The following is a 20,446-nucleotide window of genomic DNA, read 5'->3' as shown; positions in this document are numbered from 1 at the left end:
CACAGTTAAACGACGAAAACTCATCCTCGCCGTTCATGGCACACTACAGAAATGAGAATGAAGGAAACCATCTTTCAGAAAAGAAATAGGGTAAACATAAACAAGTTAAATCGTATTTGTAAAAAATAATCTGTGCCCACTTATCTTGTACCGCAGACTCAACCTACGCTAAGCTACAGTCTACTATTCCGCGGCCGCAGGCACTATGTCGACAGACGGCAGAGGTATCAGCACTCCACAGAGATGTCCTTGGAGCCTTCGCCCAGCAGCGTGATGGCCGACCCGTCCCGCACGGCAGTAGTGCAGGGGTTGAACAGAGGGAACGCCGAGGGAGGGTTCTGTTTGGGAGCGTTGCTGAGCGCAGCCAACAGTGACTCTCCGTGGTCACACATAGGCGCTGTACCTAGGAACACCAACAGCGGGTCCAGGTCTCGGGGAAGAGCGTATCTGGAAACATCACAGAGTTAGTAGGATTTTGAAATGGACACGTAGAGATTGTACTGTAAATTTGTGTATACGAGTTAGTTGTATTTTCTGTTATATAGGGTCTCCAACGAGCACAAAGAATGGTCAAGTGAGCTAGTTTAAATTTAATACCAACATTCTAACCAGCCGATTTGAATTAAAATCCTTCTAAACACATAAAATACATACCATATCAAAAGTAAATTAAAATATTACCAAAAAATCGCAAAAGAAAATGTATAATAACTAGAGGAGTAACAGCCTAAAATTTTTTATCAAGCCGAGCTCTAGGTAATATTGAAATCATCTCCCTCGCTCGTAATCTCGATCGCTGTGAAATCCTGAATATCACCTGCGCGTGGACATCATCATCGTCCTCTAGGATCGCAGAAAATTCCAGAATATTCCCTGGGGTAACAGAAAATTACCTTTGTTTGCTGTGACAGAAGTAAAATCCTGAATGTCTCCTGCTGTTATGTGGAAATTTTTGTCTTTCATGGTCTCAGCAAAATAATAAACATCTCCTGCAGTCAAATAGACATTATCATCTCCTTCTACAATAGTGGCAAAATTTGGATCATCTCTGGCGGTGGTGTAGACAAAATCCTGAATACCCCCATCGGTCACGGAAACTTCATCATAGTCTTCCGGGATTCCAGCAAACTATTGAATATCACTGGCGTTCACAAGATCATCAGATCATCATTGTCGTCTTCCACGACTGCTGCAAAACCATGAACATTTTCCGCAGTCATTGTCATGATTTTCCACGATAACGCCAAAATTCTGATCATTGGTTAAGTCACAGGAACATTATCTTCCATTGAACATCTCCCGTGGTCGTATAGATATTACATTGTCTCCCGGGGTAAATAGAAAAGTTATTGTCGTCATCCACAATGGTGGCAAAATCTTAAATCTTTCAATCGTGCAATTTACGCAGACATATTGGGTATTGGTATAGGCATTGATTCCTGACAATGGATTCTTGATACGATTTACCAATGTTCAAAAGAATCGTTGGTATCGAGAATCGACACAAACCAAGTCAAAGATAATCATCCCGTAGGGGGAGGGGGGGCAGCTAGAATACTAGTGAGGGAAGTATTGAACATGGTGCTGATGTCAGATAGTGACTTACCTGGAGAGAGCCTTGGCCTCGTCAGGCAGAGTGTCCCAGGAGCAGCCAGTCAGCTGTACACTGACGGCTGGACACCTCGGCCGTGGCAGCGCCAGTCTGTACTGCAGCTGCTTCAGAGCGATCCTGTCCAGGTGGAGGTAAGTGTTGAGCTTGTGGGGCTGAGCCCCCTGAGGTCCTGCTGGTGATGCAAACACCAAGATGAAGTCTGCTTCGTTAAATGCCTTCATGTACCACCGAGTCGGGTCCTGCATAGACAAAGTCAGTGCTTAGTTATTGTGGTACAAATCTGCTGGTTAGTTTTGTTGGATGAGGTGTGTGAGCCTGAGATTTTTGATTGAGCCTAACTGTATATATACTGTAAGGAATTTAGCGTAGCCTAATGCCCTGTAATAAATTAATTTCTCACAAATCTACTTTTGAAAATTTAATTTAATCTTATGATATCTTTAGACATCCATTATTAAATTTAGTAATCATAAATTTTGTATAATGTAAATTTATCACAATGTCACAAGTGTACACCATCACCATCCCCATTCTCAACGATCCCTGGAAAATCGTGTATTGATCTCACAATCACACAAACATTCTGTAACGTTTTGTAAAAGCTCAGCTCAAGCTCGATTTCCAAACTTGATGTTCGATCTCTCAGGCTTGTAGGATAGATTTGGCTCAAAAATCGACTATCGAGCCACACACACACCACAAATGATGATACAAAACTCATCGCATAGGAGTTGAGACACTGTAGATGTTATTGAAAATTAATAAATAGTTGCTACACAGAAAACTCCTCCGACTAAGTGAATCACCAAATACTTGATAAGCTAATTTCAAAGCAACCAACATGAATAAATCCATTGAATAGATCCATTGAATAAATGCAGCTGACTGATTTTCCAGAGTAATAATTGTGATCAGAAGAAAGGCACATTTACCGCGGTTTGTCAATAAACTATTAAGTAATAATTATTCTTTTTAATGACTGACTATAAAAATATTAAGAGACAAAACCAGCGTTTGGACTGTTTTCTTGAAATATTGAGAGTTGAAGACTGGAAAAAGGCTTTTAACTTCATTCATGGGATGGCAACTATGGTATGGGAGAAGATAGAAATACTGTAATGACAATTTTGTTCTAAATCAACATTTACGAATTCCAAAGAGTTAACGATTTAAGATATCTAGGCGTTGTATCAGATAAAATACGAAAGACATATAAACTCAGAATAGGATAAATTAAGCAAAAAAGTTTTTATGCATTTGGAAAACTAATTAAAATAAAAGCTTTTTACCAAGGAAAACAAAAAATCTAATTTACAAATCAATAATTAGACCAGTAATTTTGTATGGAGGGGAAAATTCGATCTTTAGCAATGAACATGGAAAAGAAGATTATTTGAGAATAATGTTCTAAGAGCTATGTATGGTCCAGGGTGTGAAGATGGAGTATGGAGAAACCACCATAACCAAGAGTTACGAGAATTATTACGAGACCCCAATATTTGTAGGCGAGGCCAAAAACAGAGGGCTTAGGTGGGTCAACCATATCTTGAGGAGAAATGAGGAGAGCTTGTTGAAGATGGTACTAAAGGGAGATCCAAGGGGGAGGAGACCAGTAGGAAAACCAAAGGCCAGGTGGTGGGATCAAGTCCGGAAAGATATGGAAACAATGAGACTTGTAGAGGAAGATTCTGGGGTCTGAGAGAATTAGCAACGTTTTGGCAAGGCCAAGTACCAGCTTGGGTAAAAGTAGCTATGGCAGTATGTAAGTACCGTATGGCAATTATTATATTTAAAATTGAAGGTGGTTGCACACTTTAATGAGGGTTATCTATACAAAATGGTTTACCAATAAATTCAGGAGTCTCTTTAGTAATCTATTCAACCAACAATTAATTCTATTTCAGTGGTCTAATACCTTAGTTTCAGTGTTGGGTATAGCAAACAGGTCAAAGAGAGGGTCCAGATGACAAGACTTCTTGAGATAATGATGGAATTCTATCATCTCGTCTACGTGCTGGGGATAGTTGTGGTTGTATATCAGCAATACTTTGGGGGGCAGTCTCGGTTCATCACCTGGAATCAAAGTAATAACGGTTAAATGTGTTTCCCTACCCTTATATGTGTTTCAATAAGTGTTGGCATTAACTATTGGATACTATAGTAGTCATCTCCGTCTATATGGACCAGCTGTCACCTATTTGTACTAAAAAAGAACATAGTTGTGTGAGCCAGTCACAGAATGCGGCAGTGTATAAAATTCTATTTTCTACCTTATCTTTTGTTGCTGACATAGTTGATTGGTCATAACAGTTGTATTGCTCATAATAAGTCGTTCTGTCAGTTTGACTTGGTAAAAATGTGTTTGACATAAATTTGTAATTTAGATCAGCACAATCTTTTAGTGGCTCGCATCAACTATCGTACCACCCATGGTGAGTCAGTTGGAAGAGTTGTTTAAGCGCTTAAATAAATGCTCGGGCGCCTTGGCTATGCAGGAGTTCCGCATACATTTGAATAGTAATGGAAGCCGCTGTTGTCAAAAATATAGAACACTGAGGCGCATATTACATTCTGGGACCTTATATATGCAACTAGGTCTATGCACTGGGATTCAATAATTTTATGTGAGGCACTATTTTTTTGGTGAGTCGGTGGCTCAGTTGGTAGGGGACTTCGGACCCAAGGCAGCGATGTCGTGGGTTGGGATCCTGGTCACTGCCACAAACATTTTATCAGTACCGGCTCACCTCTTGCTTTGCTGGATACGTTCCACGCACAGATCTGTAGTCTATATGGACGGGCAAATGCAAGGTTAAAAGAGACCTCTTAAAAAAAAAAAAAAATCTACTTACTACTCTGCTATTTGAAATAAAAGTTTGTTTTGTGACTTACCAGTTGGTTTCTGTGCACAAGACCTTCTCCAGATGAAGTACGCAGTGAGGAAGACAGGGATGAGGATGACTGTACCCACGATGCCGATGAGAAGCGGCATCTCAGGACTGGCGACTGTCAAACACCATTACACTTTAGAGAAACACCTTCTCAGAGTACAAGATGGTTGTAATTTGGTTTATTTTAACACTCTCTCAAAGTCGACACAATTCAACAAATCTCATGATACAGGTTCAAAATTCTAGTCTGGATTTGAAATTGAAACTTTGAATCTCATAATAAACCCCTGTTTACCTGAGGCACATGTTTTTTGTTTAAGGCAGTAAGCAAAAATGTATTTGAACAAGCCTCACGAGAAATCAGCACAGCATCTCGGTATTGTCCATAGTACCCGTTACTATCAATGAGACTATTATTGCTTGTAGTGCCAAGTATGAACAGCAGTCAGTAATTAATTCTTGTGGTTTGGGAAGTCTACCATATAGTTGCTGTATTCAAATCCTTCCTCTGTAGGTAGATATCAACAAAAAAGTAAAGCGCAAGGACGTAGAAAATTACATAAAGTGGTTAAGGAAGGTTGCAGCAATGCCGTACACATTTTCAAAACACTTAAAAGTTTATGTAGCACTTTCCAGGTTGGTTTAAGAGCATCAAAAATTAAGAAAAAAATAATAAATATAAATATCCTAAATTGAGATACACTTAAAAGAGTAAGCCAGCCTTAATTACTTCCATGTACATGTGATTAATCAGAGATCACATATGAAATTGTGAATATAAGAAACAAATTAAATTCTGAATCAATTCTACTTTAAAATAGCTTTTGAATCTCTTTACAGTAGGATCCCTCATATCCAACCATGACAGGACCAGGGCAAGGTTGGAACGGCCAAAATCGGTAATTGTCTTCGCAACGGCGGCAACAACAGGGCAACACCCGTTATCGGCCACAGTGGCGATTTTCTGCCGTGATCACGTCAACACCCACCATCGGCTTTTCGGTTAACCTATCACGCTCAGTGTTATCGCCCACAGAACAAGTAGACGGCAGACACTAGGTCAGATATCCCGAGGAGTCGGTTATTCTGAGGTCGGATATGAGGGGTTCTACTGTATTGTGTTAGAAGCCTGAACAGAACTGTTTTAGAAACAAGGTTAGGCTTACAGGCTGCAACATTTGAACTATGAAAATCACACTGTCATTAAACAAGGTCTGGACCCCAGTCTCTTTGATAACCTGACCTCTCACCAACATAGTTATTTCTAAAACTCTTACCACACACTCATTCAACAAGAAAGAATGTTCTTGTGTATATTTATACAACAGTAAACTAACAATTAGGGGTGGACAGATCTCAAAATTTTGAGAAATTTTCGGGAAATTCTAAATCTTGTTCTACAGCACAATATGTTATTTTGATCAAGATTTTTTTGAGAAGAGATTATAAAAAACAACAAAAAAACAGTTAAAAACACTTTCAGAAAGTCAATGCAATGCAATACATTAGCACGTTGTTGTTACGTTTCCTTTGTGAATGTGTTCTTATTTAATTAATTCTACATGCAAATAATGTTTTTAAACATTATTAAACATGTTATTAAACATGTTAATTAAACATGTTAGGTTGTACATGTAAATATTGCTTTAACTGTTTTATAATTTTTTCTTTTGACATTGTAAATGATGGGAAGTTTTGTTAAGTATAAGTGTAAGCAGTGTAAAACATGTTTTACTACTGTAAACATAGCGAAGTCGCTCCAAAATCATTCTATAAATAACACAAGACTGAAAAATTGTCACTTGATACTTAACTAGTAGGACTGAAATTTTAGACTGATAAATTTGGTATTACGATCGTAATTTAATACTTAACTAGTAAGACTGATGTTTCAGACTGATATTGTATTTTTCAATGTTGAACCATCTATCCTAACTGATATCACCATGTTTCCTATGCGTAATAGTTATTTTTGATAAGGTTTTTTATACATCTTTTATAACAAATTTGAAATATTCCTGCCTATTATTATTATTTTTGTAGTTAACCAGTCATCTGTCATAAATCAGTAGGTATTTTACAATGTTACAACATCAGATTAAAATGTCAAACGTGCATTTCCGGTTATGTATGAGAAGGGAAATCCCGTCTCAATCTCGTCTCGAACTAAAAATCCAATCTCGTCCATCCCTACTAACAATACTACAGAAATTATATACTGACTTATAATATACTTATATAGGTGGTAAATGGAAGGTGTATGTGTATGTGAAGTGTATATGTGTATGCTCTGCTACTTTCAGGGGGGGAAAACCTTAAAAACCACACCACAAGTTGCACAACATTCGGTCACATACCTATCAGCACCTCGGGTGCCCTAGACAAAGTGCAAGGGTTGTGTTCGGTGCAATGGGAGTGCAGGGGCAGAGCTGTAAAGTTGTACACTCCCGGTTTGTATTCAGAGTCATACTCTACGGTGAGCACGGTGTCCACGGGGGTGTTGGGGGGAGTGGTCAGAATCTCTGAGTGGACGACCCAGGAGTTGCCGTCGGGCTGGCGGGAACTGCGCCACAAGTGGACACGGTACCTGCAACAAATACAAACATATAGTGGACTCCCATCCCGAAAGAATTAACCACACAAAAAAATAAATATATTGTGCAAGTTAAATGTACGTTATGACAACCAAGGTTTTAACGTGAGGCCCATCATCTTCCAGGCAGAATATAAAGTTGGCATTGTTTACCTCAGTGATAAACATTGTTTACAAACCAATGAAATGATAAGTTTCAATTTGTGTCTATTTTAGTTTTTGTTATTACTAGACATATGCTCTGCAGTATTGTTTGTTTGAAGTGTGTGAAACAAAGTTAAATTGCATTTAAAACGTTTCATTATTACCTAAACCTGTTATTAAGTATTGACTATAGGTTCAAAGTCAATCTTAGTTGTTTCACAGGAATTTTAGGTTAGGTTCGCATTATCCATGATTTTATATCCACGGTCACTTAGCCACTCATCATCGTGGTAGGTCAGGAATATACTGTGCTCCATTAAAAGTTAACAATGTAACATTCTTGGCAGTTTTAGTAGCACGATTCATTCTAAAAACATCGGCCTCTGCAAAGCTTTGATTTAACTTTTTTCTTCCGCTTTTTTAACTACTTTAGCAACTTCGACTATAAAAATCATTGAGTCAACAAATTAAAAAAAAATTGATCCATAAAACGCATGAAAATGCAGAAAGTGACTACACTGTGGGCACATAAAACCCACATTAAATGGAATAGTTTTAGTGTAAGCAAAAGACTTCAGTAAAAATGTCACCACTGGTGCTGTTATCGCCAGTTGGTGGTCCTCCTCAAGAATCTTAAAACATACAGATAATAAAGCAAGCCAGCACGGCATAATGTCAAAAACACTTTCAGAATTACCAAAAACAAACCTTCCAGTTGTTTAGATTTTGATCATTTATATTTAGTAATGGCGTTTAAACAGAGGTTATGATCAATTACACAATGTTTAAAAGAATGTATTTACCTAGTTATATTGTAATGTGGAGGAGCGACTTGAATTCGCAATCGTATGACCGGAAGAGCAGAAACATCAACCACCATGAACAGTTGGTAGTCGGCCATGTGAACTGTAGGCACTGCAACATAATTGGGTAGTCTTAGTCTTACCTCAAATAATGTAAGGAATTCTTGCTTTTACTTAGCCCTTATAACTTGAATCACTAACTCGTAGATAAATTAAAATAGCCGTAGGAACAAAACAGCTGTTGATAAAGCCAATGTGATATTCCAATACCTTAGCTGTAAAGCTGCGTTTACAAGAACATAGAGGATACGCGTCCGGTAACCGGACGTGGATAAGGCGTACGGCAATGACGTCATGGGGTTGCGGGAGCCTGGAACGCCTTTACCACAACAATACAATGACCAGCCATCGGTGTTCGTGGTGTAGTGGATAAGGTGCTCGGCTGATATGCAAGAGGTCCAGGGTTCGAATCCCATTGATGACTTTAACTTTTTGTCGAAGAGTTTTGCATTGAATACCATTTATTCTTAACTGTACATCTTTTATTAGAATTTTTGGCATTTATAATTTTTTTTATAGAGAAAGAATTTCACCTTAATTCGATTTTTTCACTATCAGCAAGTTTGGTTGGTTAGGTTAGGTTATGACAGTAATTGCCGGACGTCTAATCCACGTCCGGTTACCGGACGCGTATCCTCTGCCTTACAAGAAACCAGTAGGCGAGCGAGTCACCTGCCTCAGGTAGGCCTAACAAAGGTAGGTAACCTACTTACTTGTCTGTACTGGCCTTACGTCAAACACGGCTTTACAAATAGTTTAGCCTAACCTGAAGGTTTCTTCTGAAAGTCCTTGGGTACAAACTGGTTATTTTGCTTGTCATCTATAAGACTTTATAGTTCACCGCTACATAAAAACAACTTCAAAAGATGACACAGTTTTTTTAGGCATTAAGTTGGAGAAAATGATATAGAACACACATAAAAATACATACTATATATACAACTACTTACTTCTCCGTCGTCCATTAGGGACGAAAAACGCATAGTTGAAAGCTTGGGGGTTTCCAAACCAAGGAGTGGCAATGTACTGGAACTGGTAGATTTGTCCTTCGTACGATCTGTCAGACCAAAGACAGTCGAAGTAGAGCACTGCGTCGTCTGCATGCCGACTCGGCATCTCAAACTCACGACAAGCCTCTGGTAGCGGAGCCAGCTCATCCCTTCCCATCGACTTTCTCACGAATCTTATCCTGGCTTCTGTAAGGAAAAGTGCATTGGTTGTAGTGAGGTGGCATTAAATTGACTCAATTACTCATAATTTAATAACCATGGTTTTTTGAACATTTATAAACTAGGAATATAATGAGGAGGTGTGAAATTCAAAAATAGTGACTCAACCTTTTGAGTGTTGTTTTTATACTGATTCAACTACCAAGTCTTTTTTTAGGTTTGTTTATTTATCTTATTATATAAAAACAGGGAGCGCGCTGGTCTAGAGGTAGAGCGTCGGGTTTCAATGCCCGAGGTCCCGGGTTCAAATCCCACCAATCACTAATGGATTTCATCTATGTGATAATGCTACAAACAACACTCTAAGACTAGCCTGAATTAATGTACGCAAAACAGTTCTGGGCGTTCTTTCGGACCAAAGACTAAATTATTATTAACAGTACTATACCAAACAAGTTATCAGTGGATACAGACAAACAGACAAAGGATAAATCAAAAGTTGCAAAGCCTACTGGATTAGCGGTACAACTCATAAAGGACCCAATATCCCGTCAACTTTCACCTCCACTAGGCACTTACATCGTCGACCAGTAGAGGATCAAGGGGGGGCGGGACGAAGGCGGGAGACCAACCCCCCTCAGGCATATTTTTTTACCGCATGTACTGTCAAAATGTTTCCGCAATCGTCGAAGACGATGATGATGTTCCGTTACTATCATCCGAAGATGGCAACGAACCAACTTCAGGGTTTTTTGAGAATTTTCTCAACAATTATATCAATGAGATCATGACGCAAACCAGCGTCGAAACCTTGGTTACAGTTTACAACTATTCTGAGGTTCGAACAAAAATAAAGGGTAAATAAACCACTACAATATTAGTCTTACCAGTTCAGGGGTAGCCACAAAAATGAGTAAAAAGTATGTAGTAACTTCCAGTGAAGAATACTTATACTTAACTTTTCTGATCTAAAGATACATTCTAAAACATTCCATATTTCTTAGACCTAGCTAGACTTACTTGACCATTTTATTTTGGTAAATGAAATGTTAAATGCAGTAATGGGAAGACCATCTTCAGTGTCGGTAATCAGGTAAGATATGATTTTCATGTCTCCGATCTCTTCTGCCATATCATTGTCCCCTTTGAAGGCAGAAGATTGACAAGCTGAAACAATAAGACAGTTGTTAGTAAAACTGTTTCATACAGTTAGGTTGTATCATGCTTTAAACAACAATTAATGTCTGTTCTAAAATATAAGTTTATTTAAGCAAAAATGAATGAAACTCGATAAAACATGCAAAAAAGTGTCTTAGGTAGGCCTACTTATTTGGAAAAGGTGGTTGACGAACATGAATACATAGCAATCTAAAACCTATTGTCTTGCGGGTTTTGCAAAAAGTTGCATGTTTGGTCATAGCCTAACTTGTTTGTTGTTCAAGTTCAAATTCTAAAAAAGTTTAGTTGACAAGTAAAATCCTAAATCAGAAACCGGTTTTGGAAAAAATACATTCTGTGGCACTTCTTTTTTTTAAAGGTGCTCTAAAACAATCCCGGGTAATCTACATTCCCGCAGAGAACCTATATTATCTGATGAATAACGATAAATATCAAAATATACGGTATCGATATTTATCTGGTTCAATATTAATATCGCAATGATTTTAATTTTATGATGATATAAATAAAAACCACATTAACAAAGCTTTTTATTCCTTAGTTTCCACTTAAAAATTTAAGATTAAAAATTGAAGAAATGGTTTTTAGGTTTTTAGTTCATATTTCTTAATATTTTTATTATTACTTTATGTTTTGGTTATTGCTTGTTTTGTTACTTTTCATATAATAAATTGTGTTTATGTTTTTATATTGATAATTTTTTTTATTAAATATTAATCAAAACGTAAACAAACCAATTTTGAAATTGATGGTTACAGTAGAAAAAAATTATATAGGCCTAATTGATATTATATCGAACCAAGCAAGTTTTGATATATATATCATTATTCATCCGATAATATACCGTAGGTTCTCTGCGGAAGTCTAGCCCAATCCGGGGACCAGGCTAGTACTAAAGTCCTGTAGTTATGTCATTTTAAAGAAATAATATTTTGTTAAGCGTGGATGTTTAAAAGCAATCAAGTTCACAAATAGCTACCTACTAATATAAAACAAAAAAAATTTAAGATGAAACTGACAAAAGTAATGTTAATTTACCTTCAGAATCTCTAGGAAAGTAAGTGATCCTGCAGAAATCATCAGAGTCATTTGATGCTACCTGAAAACATGTTTCTTTTCGTGAAATTTATCTTTCTCAAGTTAAGAGATTATTACAATACAATGAAACAAAACACAATGCATGTTACCAGATAGGCTACTACTCTCACGAAGCAAGTGATTTGCTTAATTTCTTAATAGCAACATAAACAACAACAAAGATGTAAGTTAATTTACGTCAATGTATTCTAATAAATGTATTCCAGTTATTATGCACCACCATTAAGTTTTAAATTGATCACATCTATCTTTCTTTCCACGTGGAATAGCATAAACAAAATTTAAGATATCCATTCACATACTTGGTTTTTGTATGGTAGGCAGAGGTTGAAAAGCAACGCCAATACCTTAGCCTACTTAATCCAAATCAAACTTTATAAACAGCCAGTATCTTTTGATTGCAGTAATTCTGTTTGAACTGGGGCCAAAAAACTTTGAGAGAATTTCCCAGTAAAACTATGAAAATTAAAATAGTTTAGGGCCAGGGGAAAAGTTGTCGGCCTAGTATAAAGAAATCCAACCTAGAATGCTATTTGAATAAGCAAGAAAGTTTTAAAACTGCGAATAGTTTTTATGAAACTTTAAGCAGAACAATTTAGACAGGGGGTTATATTTCAAATAGATTTTTTTTATTTATGCTTGAAGGTTTGAGGGGGTAGCGGATTTTTATCCCTCTGGAATTTCACCCCCTGGGCAAACGTGACGTCACAAGTGAACTTTTGAGTTTCGCGTCATCAGCTCGATAGATTAAACGCGGAATTAAACATATATTTTCACGGTTGTGAATTTAATCAGAACACATCAAATTATAAAAACCTAGAATGTACGGCCCGGATTTTTATCCCAGAATTTTACCCCCCAGATTTTTACCCCTGGATTTTTACTCCCGGATTTTTACCCCCCGGAATTTTACCCCCCGGATTTTTACCACTGGAATTTTACCCCCTGGCCATATATAAATTAGTGAGAATGATTAATTATCTTCATTCAGTTTAATTTTAACAGTAAACATTTTATTATTAAGTAGCCTATCTTAATTTATTTGTAACATTAACTAATCAAACAGGTTATTAATTTTAATTTTGAGATTCGAGTATTAGGATTTGATCTTTGAAGCCAACTGTTGGTTATGATCAAAATAAAACAGCGAATTCTGTTTACTTAGTTGAGATTACAAAATAAATAAATAAAGGTAGGGTACTAAATAATGAAATGTTTACAATTAATTAATAACAGAAATAAGAAAATCAATCATTCAATTTCTAAAACCAGCCAGTGGGTAAAATTCCGGGGGTAAAATTCCGGGGGTAAAAATCCGGGGGTAAAATTCCGGGGGTAAAAATCCGGGGGTAAAATTCCGGCCCGTAGCCTACATCTTCAGTTGTCTAAACGCTAGTTATATGGACAGGGGGTAAAATTCCGGTTTTTATTACTAATCATATTAATCACGCTCTGACTATTTTCATTAGACTTCCAAATCCGCGGGGGTGAAATTCCGGCCACGACTAAACTTTTGGCCACTCAGGTTACTAGCCTACGTCATCATACTACGTCAGCTTTGCCCAGGGGGTAAAATTCCAGGGGTATAAAATTTCGGCGACCCGGTTTGAGATGTGGTTAAGATATTTTGTCAGTACATAATTACAATTTCCTTTGAACAACTTGACATGAAATCAGATTTTGGGACATTAAGATATTTGGATGGTCTGTTTGAGCTTGACATTGACTTAGGAGGAAATAATGTTGTTTGTATCCATAAGTTGGGTATTTTGTCTATTTGCTTTTAATTTTAATTAGATGAAAACATACTATTTACATTTTAGATTAACATAGTAGTTACATTTAAAAGAAATTGGAAGTTGCATTTTATAAATATTGTATGCAATTGTGTAACTTCTTTTTTAATCCATACTGTGGTTTTCAGCATCAACCGCGTCTGCGGTTATCCAAACTGATGTTGTGGCCAAAAACCACCACCATGGATTCTAAAAAAAGCAGCCGTGAAAGCACACAGAACTTAAGTATTTTGGAATTTTTCTGGAGATCTATAGACTGGAGATTCTATTAGGCAGTTTTTCATCCCTACCCTTTCTTCCATCGATAGGCCTCCCTACTTTGAAATAGACTAATTTAAAATAGGCAAGCAGACATATGAATTGGTAGCTGTACGTTAAATCATTTTCATGTTTTGTTAAATAATGTACAGTTTAATGTTCACAATTTGAAGGGTTTTACAAGAAAAATTACGTGTTACCAGTGATGTACATAGGCTACACAAAGAACGATTCCCTACGCAACTACAGCAATACCCAAAATTCAAACACTTGATGATGAGTATTCAGGTAAAAGGTAAAGAGAAGTGGCTGTTGAGTTCATAAGATGCCACTGTATATTGGCTTAAGGTCGAAAGAGAGAAAACAACAGCTGTTGAGATTCAAGTTAAGTTATTCGATTGTGAAACTTATCTCTCTTATTACGGTTTAAGTTACCCATAACTCATTAACTTACTTTTCTACTAATTACTTTTCTTGGTTACGGTATACCATTGATTTCCTGTCCGTATAATAAATCTAATAACTAGGCTATCTTACCTTTGTAGGCCTAATATACAAGGCATATTTAACAGCACAATCATTTTGACCTACTGAGTAAGTTAAATATCATTTCTCTTGATTACTTTTCCATTTAAATTCAACATATTTTGAAACATAGGCCTAAATAGCATTAAATTGAATCTTGATGCAAATAAATACATTAGTTAGAAAAGAAGAACACTTATTAGGGAGCTAAATTAATTTTGAACTAAGTTAAGCCTATCTTGAGATGAGTATGCCTATGAAGTCTTATATTAGTGGCCCAAAGGAACTAAGTTAGGTACCTGATGTGCACATGAAGAGCTGTGGTTTTCACACATATAGGGTTCCAAAAATAAGTTGTTTTCAAATTCATTGCAGAATATACTCTCAAAACAAGTTGACACTAAAATTGTACATAAAATAATTTCAACCCAGAACGATTTCAGGACTCCCACATTGAAGGTTTTAGAACAGCACATATTTGGCACATATCATTTCACAGTGAATTTAAAGTAAGATAAGACTGACGAATAAGGAGTCAGAATAAAACTGAAGTGTAGAATAGTTTATAAAGAGAAGCATTCATAATTCAAGAGTAGTAATTCACATATTTGTAAAGATAATGATAAAGTAGAAGATCACTCTTCATTCTCAATAGACAAAAAAGATAATTAGCAGGAGCAGACGATGCGTACTTCACAAACAAGAAAAAGATATTCTGTATTGTTCTTTTGTTTTTATTGGAATCAGCTGCAATGCATAGAGTATTCTTTATGCTCAAAATTTGTAATACGTATTGACAACTGTATAATATTAATTTAGGCAAGCATGTTTCTTTAAAACATTTTTTATCAGCTCGTGTGTATCGCAAGGAAAATCCACGCATACTTTTGGAAAGGTACTTTCCTGTTTATGTGCAGAATCCTTTCATAAATTAAAATAGACTAAAAAATAAGCACAAAAATGAAATTAAGATAAAAAAAATAACATGGTGTTACGAGTTGCCATGCTGGTGACAAAAACAACTCAATATAAACAGAAAATCAAAACAAATGGAAGAAATTACTTTCGCAGGAGAGACTATTTTTTTTCTAAGCTGCAATCAGTTCAATTTGTATTTAATTACTAACATAGATAAAACATACTCCCTTAGTCTATGTTACTAATTAATGCATACATTAGTTATCATCTACAGGAGTGTGTAGGCAAAACAAACTTTCTTCAAGATGCATTGTTATTTTTAAAAGAAACCTTGTGTTCATTTCACAAAGACAGCTGGGTGCTGGGTCTAAACCATCAAAAATAGTTAAAAAAAGTTAATAGGTTTACCAACAGGGTGCAGTACTATAAACTTGTTTAAATTTATGACAACAGCTAATTTGCAACTAAAAGGTGAGTGAGCGTAGCGAACGAACTTCAACTGGAGGCGAGTTAGCGTAGCGAACGAGCTCCAACCTAAAGGTGAGTGAGCGTAGCGAAAGAACTTCAACCAGGACGTGATTAAGCCATACGAACGAGCTCATCTTGAAACGAATGAGCATTTGACATAAAACCACATTATGACAGGACGACGTCTGTCGGGCCAGCTAGTTACTTTTATAAGCACTAGAGCACTTATATACTCTCAGCCTGTAAGAGCACAGATGTAAGAGAAGAGAGTATAATTGATTAATCGATGCTTTAATAAAACCACCAATAATAAATTAATATGATTTAACTTTTTATAAAAAAACTGTGAATTCTAAATTCAGCGAAGATAGTGTTTCAGCTGTTTTCTCCGAACCTGTAGCAAACGTGAGTAAAATCAGACGAAAAATGACAAAGAGGGTGAACACAGCTGTTTCTCTATGCATTCGTGCTTTCTGCTTTCGCTTTGTCAAATAATTTTTATTTTTTAAGGTTATGATGTTGTAAAACATAAACCGTCTTATGTAATAAATAATCATTGAAGATACAAGACGTTGGTTTTTTTTACTAAGACTAAACTGCTGAAAACAAAGTAAGTAATATTGTAAGCAATGTAAACTATTACTAAAACCATTTATTTTAGGGTCTGTCAGTGGGACCTTCCAAAATATTATTCCTGTCACTACTTGATTAAATAACTATTTAAAACACGTTTAAAACCAATGTTTACACCAACAACCTAAAAACTATATTTTTTTGTTTACAGTACTTTTGATTTTGTCCAGAGTTTTACAACATGATCTCCAAATCTCAACTCACAAGTACAATTTTTACAAAACTGTCTCTACAATTGCATAATGTATAGGTAACTTACTGTATAAAAAAAACAATTTTCACCATTAAGTTACATACTTTTTAACTCATTTCTATTGCTAATAATTGACTGATAAGAACCGTTTTACTTATATTAAAATCACAGCAATGTTGTCAGCTCCGGCACAAGTGGCGAGTTTCATGAAAGTCTCATGCAATCACAGCAGCATCAAGATATTACATCCACAATAATTTTACATAAGTTAGGTAGGTACTTACTTATATTTTCGTCACAAAAGTTTCTTAGCACCCCTTAAATGAAAAGCTGCGAGGAAAAACTACACTAACTTATTTATGGTTCTATTAGGTTTGCTGCTATAACTTAGGGCATACATGAAGATTTGTAATTGACACATTATTGTAGAGCTAGGAATTCCTGTATAGGAGTGAAAATTTAAAAACGTACGTTTTCAGGAAAAGCACTTTGCAAATTTTTTTCCCCTTTTTTCAAAACTTTTATTATTTTTTTATTTCATTACCATTTGAAGTTTCATAAAATGTCCATGGTAACGCAATATGTTTGGTAGTTTCTTTTTAAAAGAGCATCTTTAGTGGAAAAACACAAAATCCTGTCACGACCATAACGGACGTTTTAAAAATGAATATTAAAAATAGAAAGTAGCTTTTTATGTTTCAAAAGCCAAAACTAGCCCCATCTGTCAATGATATTGGGCTAAAAACATTAAAAATAAGTAAATCAGATTTTGGGACATTAAGATATTTGAATGGTCTGTTTGAGCTTGACATTGACTTAGTAGGAACTAATGTTGTTTGTATCCATAATGCTATTTAAGGTACTCGTCATGGGACAGCGCTGGCTATTGGACATCGTGCAACTGGCAGTGGCTTTATACATAGTGCAACTGCTTCATTATTAAGAGTGTAAAGTGTGTTGTTCTAGACGACCAATCTCATGACGTCCAGAGCTTGTGGAAAGACTATGTTTATTTCAGTTACTGTACTTTTGGACATAGTAAAATATGGACGTCATGCAACAGTTAAATATTTTATATTAGGAGTCATGAAACAGCTCAACAATTTTATTTTGTACGTCCTGACACTGACTTATATCATTGGACGTTGTGCAATGCGTTTCAGCCACGTTTTAGCTATTGTTATATAAAAACAAAAATATGTTCCGTAATCCGACATATTTGATATCCGATATGATCTGTATTTGGAGTATTTGACATTGGTACGTAAAAGTCTATTATTGTCTCAATAAATTAGTTCAGGGCCTGAAACATGAATTTTGATATAACTTATTCTTAGACTGTGGCACTCTGTGGCTAATAATAAACGTGGCTGTAGTTCATTCATCTTGCATTCATAATCTCTTCAAAATATGCACTTGTGTAATTAATGGGTTTCTATCTCAAAAGTAAAGTGAATGCTAATGTGAATGACTTATCCCCCACTGTTCCATTAATACTTAAACAATTATAATAAAACTGTCTTAATACAAACTCCTTTTATTGTTTCAGAAGACAGCACTGAAGAATGGGTTGGAAGATGGAAGTTGGTAAAATGATGCTTTACATGGCTTTCCCATTAGCTACTTTTCACTACTTCAACCAGCCTCAATTTTATGAAGAATGGGTTGTGAAAACTAAAAGAGAACTTTATCCTCCTGAGTCGGAAGAAGTTAACGAAAAGATTAGAGCACAATTACTCGAACTAAGGCGTGAGCGAGAACTCATTGAACTCAAAAAGAAGGAGGCCCAACTAAAGTAAATCGAATGGTTTGTGTTTTAGTGTGAAGACTTGTGACTCTTTTGTACATAATAATGAAATAAATAATTTATAGTGATATTGTATAGTATGTTCTGAACATGTGTAATTAAATTTGTATTATATTATTCACAAGCACTTCATTTAATTTTCCTCAGAAAATGACTTGGTTGAATCATAAAACTGCCTTAAACCTATAATTTTTTGTAAAATATATTTATGAAGACTGTAATTAATTTACATTGACTTAAATAAATGGATGCAAAAGAGGATGAATGTTGTAGGTTTTTAGTCTAATGCAGTGAAAACCTTTGGTACAGTTTGAAAGTATTTGTATGCATTCTATGTTATAAAATACTATTGTTACAAGTTAAATAGAATGAAATGAAAAGAATACTTTACTGGAAGAAACTTTTATAATGTACTAAATTGGTCAAACTTATTTACTGAATAATTAATGAAGAACAGAAAACCATATGTAAAACAAAAACATTTGAATTCTCATAAGGAAGTCAAAGAGTACTAAATATAATAAACATAGTCCAATAGTTATTATATGCAACACTCCCCCTACTCAAGGCTTCCTTAGAGACTTCATAAGAACGTTAAGCCAGTCCAATTTTCTGTCTTGAAACCTTCAACCTTGCTAGTTGTTCACTTGTGTCAATTTTCTTCACTTCAAGGTTTCCTGCTGTCACTTGTTCTCGAATGAAAAAGTTTTTTTTTTCAATGTGTTTGGTTCATAATGTGCGTTCCCCATAACGGCATTCATCGCAAAATCTTCAAAACGAATGGGCTGCCTTACCATAGCTCTATCTCGGAGTTGGCGAGTTTGCACAACGTTTTCTTCATGTTGTTCTGCTTCCTCGTCTGTCAATTTATCTTCTTCCGATTCATCTCAGGAAAGAGAATGGGGACATTTTCTACTACAGGGGCTGAACAGTTCTCATCTTTTGCTTCATCGGGGACTTTTTCTTCTGAAGATATAGGCCTATTTACTATGGATTCACTAATAGGCTCTTTCAAAAATTTTACATCCCTGGACCGAATGACAGTACATTTCCATGAAGAGACGATATCCATCATTACCATCATATCCAATAAGTTTGCATTTCATCGCTTTCTTGTCAAACTTACGTCTTCTCTGCTTTGGAATATGGACAAAACAATCTGTCCCGATAACTCGTAAGTGTTCTATTGCAGGTCTTTTTCTAAACCATAATTCATATGGAGCCTTTCCGGCAACTGATGACTTAGCAGTTCTGTTCAAAATATAGGATGCAGTGTTTATCAATTCGGCCCACAAGCCTTGAGGCAGATCACCGTGAGCATGCATCATTGACCTTGCACATTCAACTATGGTCCGATTTTCTCTCTCTGCAGATCCATTCTGTTGTGGTGTGTATAGCATTGTGATCAACTGTTGTATTCCATTCACTTGAAGGACTCGTCTAATACTTTCATTGTCAAATTCACCTCCTCCATCACATCTCAACTTACATATTACATGACCTGTGACTTTGACTTCTGCAAGAAACTGCTTCAGCTTCTCTACAACTTGAGATTTTGTCTTCATAAAATAAACACTGCGGTAGCGAGTAAAGTCATCCTTGAACAATACAAAGTACTTTGAACCTCCAATCGACTCAAAGAAAGGTCCACAAACATCAAAGTGAACGATTTCGCCAGGTACTGAAGCTCTGTGTTCATCTCTGCTTCTGAATTGTGTCCTGTGCATTTTCCCATAAGCACATCCTTCACATACCTCATTGTCAAGCTTGAGATTAAGGTTCAGTTCTCTTCTTGCAAACTCTTGTACATGAGTTTTGCTTTGATGTCCTAGTCGTTCATGAAGTAACTGCAACTGATTAACAGCTGGAACTCCTTCCATAACAGCCATGAGGTCTACTGATTTTCTTACTGCTAATTTAAACAAGCCTCCGCCTTGACTTCGATGTCCTTTGATGAGTGGTTTACCATCTCTATCAAACAAAGTGCAATCCTTGGATGTCGATACAAATTTACTATTTACATTTAAATCTTGAGCAGCGGTTACTGAAAATAGGTTTGCAAAAATACCAGGTACATACCATTCATTGGTTAGCTTTACTGTATTCCAAATACCATCCAAATTTGCTTCCATGCAAATTGTTCCTCTACCAATAGCACTTGTCTGTTGTCCATTTGCCATTGTAACTGCATGAGGTAACTCAAATTGTTCAAAGTCAGTAAACATTTCCCTACAATGTGTAACATGGTTGGTAGCACCACTGTCCACGTACCAATCATGTGATGCGGTAGTATTCTGGG

General features: G+C 36.1%; 2 protein-coding genes across 3 annotated transcripts; one reads left to right on the top strand and one right to left on the bottom strand.

Moving 5' to 3' along the window:
- Window positions 1–225: 225 nt before the first annotated feature.
- Window positions 226–10,634, bottom strand: LOC128989341 (uncharacterized). Its single transcript, XM_054411223.1, has 9 exons — window positions 10,625–10,634; window positions 10,293–10,439; window positions 9,054–9,299; window positions 8,044–8,155; window positions 6,861–7,090; window positions 4,505–4,618; window positions 3,528–3,685; window positions 1,607–1,851; window positions 226–447 (listed from the first exon to the last, which is right to left on the bottom strand). The coding sequence occupies exons 1-9, from the start codon at window positions 10,632–10,634 to the stop codon at window positions 228–230; spliced, it is 1,482 nt and encodes a 493-aa protein (XP_054267198.1). The 3' UTR covers window positions 226–227.
- Window positions 10,635–15,977: 5,343 nt separating this feature from the next.
- On the top strand, window positions 15,978–18,264 carry LOC128990677 (protein PET100 homolog, mitochondrial). Of its 2 annotated transcripts, XM_054413185.1 has the most exons (3): window positions 15,978–16,124; window positions 16,524–16,612; window positions 17,890–18,264. In XM_054413185.1, the coding sequence occupies exon 3, from the start codon at window positions 17,906–17,908 to the stop codon at window positions 18,137–18,139; it is 234 nt and encodes a 77-aa protein (XP_054269160.1). In that variant the 5' UTR covers window positions 15,978–16,124; window positions 16,524–16,612; window positions 17,890–17,905; the 3' UTR covers window positions 18,140–18,264. The 2 variants fall into 2 exon arrangements, with proteins under 2 accessions (XP_054269160.1, XP_054269159.1); XM_054413184.1 differs by lacking the exon at window positions 16,524–16,612 and having other exon boundaries at window positions 15,979–16,124.
- The last annotated feature ends 2,182 nt before the right edge of the window (window positions 18,265–20,446 follow it).

This window comes from Macrosteles quadrilineatus, unplaced genomic scaffold (assembly GCF_028750875.1).
Source record: "Macrosteles quadrilineatus isolate MER2022 unplaced genomic scaffold, UCM_ALF_1.0 Scaffold_3__2_contigs__length_128488019, whole genome shotgun sequence".
NCBI lineage: Eukaryota > Metazoa > Arthropoda > Insecta > Hemiptera > Cicadellidae > Macrosteles > Macrosteles quadrilineatus.
This window is presented reverse-complemented; position numbering and strand designations above follow the sequence as displayed.